The sequence below is a fragment of the Apus apus genome, chromosome 2 (assembly GCF_020740795.1).
Source record: "Apus apus isolate bApuApu2 chromosome 2, bApuApu2.pri.cur, whole genome shotgun sequence".
NCBI lineage: Eukaryota > Metazoa > Chordata > Aves > Apodiformes > Apodidae > Apus > Apus apus.
In genome coordinates this window covers 146556436-146561829 of record NC_067283.1, presented here as the reverse complement: position 1 = coordinate 146561829, position 5394 = coordinate 146556436, and the positions used below count along the sequence as shown (strand labels likewise).

At 55.1% G+C, this 5394-nt stretch overlaps 1 protein-coding gene across 1 annotated transcript; it reads right to left on the bottom strand.

The window, feature by feature from the left end:
* Nucleotides 1-447: 447 nt before the first annotated feature.
* On the bottom strand, nucleotides 448-4590 carry MYC (MYC proto-oncogene, bHLH transcription factor). Its single transcript, XM_051612128.1, has 3 exons — nucleotides 4293-4590; nucleotides 2637-3345; nucleotides 448-1591 (listed from the first exon to the last, which is right to left on the bottom strand). Exons 2-3 carry the CDS (start codon nucleotides 3328-3330, stop codon nucleotides 1017-1019), a joined length of 1269 nt encoding a protein of 422 aa, XP_051468088.1. The 5' UTR covers nucleotides 3331-3345; nucleotides 4293-4590; the 3' UTR covers nucleotides 448-1016.
* Between the last annotated feature and the right edge of the window lie 804 nt (nucleotides 4591-5394).

Sequence of the window (5394 nt, the reverse complement as noted above, 5' to 3'; positions counted from 1 at the left end):
CCACTACAAAGCAGCCCTCAAAATACATAGCTGGGTCCCTAGTGCAAAATGAAGGTCATGCCCCAAAAATGTAGTTTGAATGTATGTGGAAGGAATGCAGAGCCTATATGATAGGGTGATGGGTGTAAAAATACACCACCTCAACTTCACTTCCAGCAGGCACATGACCATGGCTAACTTGGACATTGCTACCTCCACCTTCATGGTGGCACTGGTGGCAACATGGGTTGAACCAACAGAGCACATAAGACCAACGATTTTGTCCACTTGAATTAAGAGAAGGGGGGAGGAAGAAACTCAACTCCCTACTAAGCTGCAAAACTATTGTGATTTCCCTGAACTAACTCTTTTGACTTTTTGTTAGGTCAATGCCACAATGACAGGGATATCATGGAAAGAAGCATCTACTGACAACAGTGGAAGACAAAGCAAAATCTTTACACAGAATTTAGCTAATTATATTTTGCGCAAATATTTATTTATCTAAAAACAAAAAATCATTTTTAAAAGAAAAAATGTATTTAAATAAAAAAACAAAATTGTGAAATGTTATGGCACAGAAGTTCAAGACAAGTATAAATCCAGTTGCCACAACTGTTGCGTATTAATGTTGCACATTTTTCTATAAAGACTTTATTAAAGGTATTTACATGGCAATAAGATGCGTAAATATATACAGCAATTTGGGGATGACTTTTTTTTTTTGATTTTTATATGAAAAAATGCCTTAAATACAAAATTTTAAAAGAAAAAAGTTGAAGAGTTCATCCCCAAGCATGAAGAATGTCCCATCATCCCTTATGCCCAAAGTATCAATTATGAGGCAGTTTTGAGGTTCTGGCTAAACCCTTGAGAGATTTAGCCAAGGTTGTGTAGTCTCAAGTTAAATCGCACAGCATGCAGTTGCAATAGTTCCATCTCAATGGACTGATGTAGTTCATGAGTGATATTAGAAACATTAATATTTTATCATAGTTTGTCTAGTTTGGGTTATGCTAAGCGATGCCCAAGAGTTCCTATGCACAAGAGTTCCTTAGCTGCTCGAGTTTGTGTTTCAACTGTTCTCTCCTCCGCCTCAACTGCTCTTTCTCTGCGATCAGTCTGTGCTCGTCTGACTGGATGGACAGAACATACTCCGTTGCTTTTTTCAGGATGACAACCTTGGGCGCCTTTTCGTTGTTGGCCACCTCAGGTATCTGGTCACGCAAGGCAAAGAAACTCAGCTTCAGCTCGTTCCTCCTCTGGCGCTCCAAGACATTGTGCGTTCGCCTCTTGTCATTCTCTTCTGAATCTGACGTGCGGGGACTTGAGCATTTTCGGTTGTTGCTGATCTGTTTGAGAACTCTGCCACTGTCCAACTTTAGCCTTTTTGCAGCTGGGTATTCAACCTTGGTGGAGGGAGGAGCAGCATAATTGTGCTGATGGATGTTGACGTGACACCGTTTGAGAACCAGCGGGCTGTGGTGGGGCTTACTGTGCTCTTCTGATGTGTCTGTACTGGACTCTGTGCTGGACTCTGTGCTGGATTCGGATTCATTCGCTTCAACTAATGTAACGACATCAACTTCTTCATCTTCCTCTTGTTCTTCTTCTGCATAGAGGGGAAAAACCCACACATAAGGTCATCTGTGCAAGTACTCTCAAAACCACAGTATTCACAAGGGTTACTCGGAGCTAAACCCATTGAAAAACACTTCTTCAACCCATTTGATGCTGCTGGACTCCATTTTCCCCAAGAGCCTTTCCTTTAAGGAAGCAACGTTTCAAGTGCAATAGGACACAGACCGCGCTCCAAACCCCAGCTCCCTGATTTCAAAAGTTGCAAAGATCTTGCGTAATTCCGAGGAGTGCATGAAAGATAGCAGGAAAGTTTAACCTCGGTTGTCAGCAGTACAGCGCAATAAAGCTCCCAGACTCAAGCTGCCCTTAATTAAGGATTTAGAAGGCTTTGGCCACGCCTCAAAAGAAAGCTTACTTAACACACATGTGTATTCAGAGACATTTTCTGAATCTCTCTTGACCTGCTAATTTGTGGAAAATCCAAGGGGGGGCGGGAAAGAGGGAAGGCTGTAGAGCTTTGCGTAGAAAAGCTCACTTTCAAACCAAATTTATGAGGGAGCGGAACACGCTGTCAAATACCTAAGGAAGCATTTCTAAAACTTTCCCAGCCCCATTCACTCCTCTGCAGTCACTTTCACTAACACCTCCCTGGCTGCACATTCCCCCCGCAGCTCTCGGCCGGGAGTTAACTCCTTCCCGGCACACGGGTGGCACCGCCAGCCAGCTTTCCCGGGACACCGCACTGGAGAGCGACTCTGACCCCGTTATGAAAGTTTCTCCCCTTCGCTCCCTCCTCGCTTTTTTTTTTTTTTTTTACCCTTTCCTCTCTCCACCCCTCGAGGGAACACTGGGCTGGTTCTCCAGGAAATAAACGCGCTGGGAGTCTCTCCGTGCCTCGCTAACGTGGCATTTAAAAAAGCCCACGCGGGGAGGGAGGAGGGGGGAAAGAAGAGGGGTGAGCAGGGAGGTGGACGGGGGGCCCCGCTCTCCCGGGGGGCACTCGACACTGGGTGGATTTACACACAACACACACCCCCCGCCCGCTCCCCCCCCGAGCACGCGTGGGCCCCACGCACCTGAGTCGCTGCTGGTGGAGGGCGGCGTGTCGTCGCCCAACAGGGACGCGGGGCTGGCGCCGGGCGGCCCGGCCCGCGGGGCCCGCTCGCTGAGCGGGTAGGGAAAGACCACCGAGGGGTCGATGCAGTCGGCGGCGGCGGCCCCCAGATCGTGCAGGTACAGACCGGCTGAAGCGGCGGCGGAGGGGGCGAGGCCGGGCGGCGGCTGCGGCCCCCCGGGCGGCGGGCCGGGCCGGGCGGCTGGACCCCCCTCCCGTCGGGCCGCCTGGTAGGAGGCCAGCTTCTCGGAGACCACCTTCTCCAGCTTGGCGGCGGCGGAGAAGCCGCTCCACATGCAGTCCTGGATGATGATGGACTTGACGAACGACTCATCATCCGGGTCGCAGATGAAGCTCTGGTTGACCATGTCTCCCCCGAGAAGCTCGGTCACTATCTCCAGCTGGTCGGCGGTGGAAGGGAAGCAGGAGGCGGCGGCGGCCAGGCTTGAGCGGCGGCTGGGGGAGAGAGGCGGCGTGGGCAGCAATTCAAACTTCTTCCAGATGTCCTCAGACGGGGCGGGGGGCTGCAGCTCGCTTCCCCGCTGCTGCGCCGCCAGGTAGAAGTTCTCCTCCTCCTCCTCGAAGTAGAAATAGGGCTGCACCGAGTCGTAGTCATAGTCGTAGTTCTTGCTGGGGAAGCCGGCGCTGAGCGGCATCGCGGCGGCTGGTGCCTGCGGGCGGGAGGGGGGAAGAGGGGGACGCCCGGGTGAGCTGCGCTCCGGGGATCGGCTCCCCCCGGGCTCGGCGGGGCCGCCGGCCCCCCAGGCGCGCAGCGCTCCCTCCCGGCTCCCCACGCCGTGCTGGCGGGGAAACGCGCAGTCGCATTTAGTAATGAAAAAAAAAATACAATAATAAGGAAAAAAATAAAAATAAATGCACGATCTCCCGTCACCCCCCTGCAAGCTCGGCAGGACCAACCGGGCGCCGCGACCTAATCTACGGAGGGGTCGACTGGCGACCCCCCGGGCCACCTTCCCCGCGCCAGCGGCTCCCCCAGAGAGGTTCCCGCAGCTCGGCCGCCCGGCGCGGCCCGGCTCCCCGCCCCTCCGCGCTCACACGGGGCACCGCTCCGAAGCCCCTTCCCTCCCGGCGCCGCAGCGCCATTCCCATCCCGCCTTCTGTGTCCTGGGAGCCAGCCGGGAAAGGGCGGCGAGCGCCCGGCAAGCTTCCACCCGAGAGCCAGACTGCTCCCCGGCCGCCCACCTGAGCGTGCTGGCAATGCTCGGGGACGGGCAGGGACCTTGGCAAACTTTGCCAAATCTCGTTATATATATCCATATATATACACGCATATAAGCAATACATGCAATAACCATAACCTGCCGCACATCCGCGGGAGAAGTAAATGCTTCCCTCCCCCCTCCCCCCCTCCAAAAAAAAAAAAAGAAAGAAAGAAAAAAAAAAGAAAGAAAAAAAATTAAATTAAAATCCCAGAGTAAGAAAGGATGGGGAACGCCGGTGCCCCAGCAGAGGAGAGCGTCCCTCGGGAGGTATTGTCGACATCCACGTCCGCGGAGCGCAGCTCCGCCGGCAGCCCGGGTGTCACCAGCCCGTGTCAGTCCAAACGCCACAACCGCGGGGGAGCGACTGATGGGAAAAGCAGAGCCCCGCAACTCACCGGCTTCTCCAACGCGCCAGCTGCGAAACGTAGCGAGGCAATTATTGCGGGCGGTGCGGGAAACCAGAAAACAAAGGAAAAAGAATATATAAGAAAAAAATAATTAAAAAGAACCGCCAGTAAAAGACGGGGGAGGGAAAAAAAAAAGAAAAACGCCGGGAGAACGTAGATCTCTTCCTCCCACCACGGTTTAAAAAGAACGACACACGGAGCAGCGGAGAGAAGCCGCCTTCCCGGCGTGCAGCAGATTGTAGGGTCCAAGGCGGCGCAACGCGCTCTGTCCGGTACAATAGAAGTTTAGTTGCTTTTCCTCCTTTAAAGAGCCGGCGAGGGGCGGGCGGGAGCTGCCGCGGGGGCGGAGGCAGCACCGCGGGGCCCTGCGCGTTCCCGCCCTGCGCGCCGCCGTCCGCGCTCCCGCCCACTTCTTGGCAGCCGCGCAGGCTGCGCGCTCCCGCTAAGGGGAGGGCGAGCCGCGAGGGGGCGGCCGCGCTGCTCCGCGCAGCTCCGCGCAGCTCCGCGCAGCTCCGCGCTTCTGCCCCCCACCCAGTCCCCCCCGCGTCCCCGCCCGACTGCGGAGACATCCGCGCCGGCGCTTTTCGGCCACCCCCCGCCGGGCGGGAGGCAAGGCAGCGCTCCGCGGGCCTTTCTATTTCTTTATTTAATTTTTTTTTTTTTTTTAATTTTAGCTTTTTTACTACGAGCCGCTCAAGGAGAGGTCGGAAGTAAACATAGTAAAAAAAAAAAAAAAAAAAAAAAAATACTAGTAGGGATTAAAAGGCAGCGCCTCGCCTTTCCCCTCCTCCCGCCGGCTTCTCAGCAGGCAGAGCGCGATGCCCCCCGATGGCGGCGGCAGGGGAAGGGGATTCACCCTCTCCTCTAGCCCCCTCAAGGGGGCTTGGTGGCGCATCTAGGGCGGGCAGGGGAAGGGGGAGGGGGGGCGAGGGGCGGCAGGCGAGGCGCTGGCTCCCGGTACAAAGGAGCGTGTGTGGCTCGGGCACCCACGCCCCGGTCGCCGCTTGATTATCCCGCCTCTGCCGGCGCCTGCAGAGGATTAAACTGAGAGAAGGCTGTGGGGGTGCAGAGGCAAAAGCCCCACGGGGGG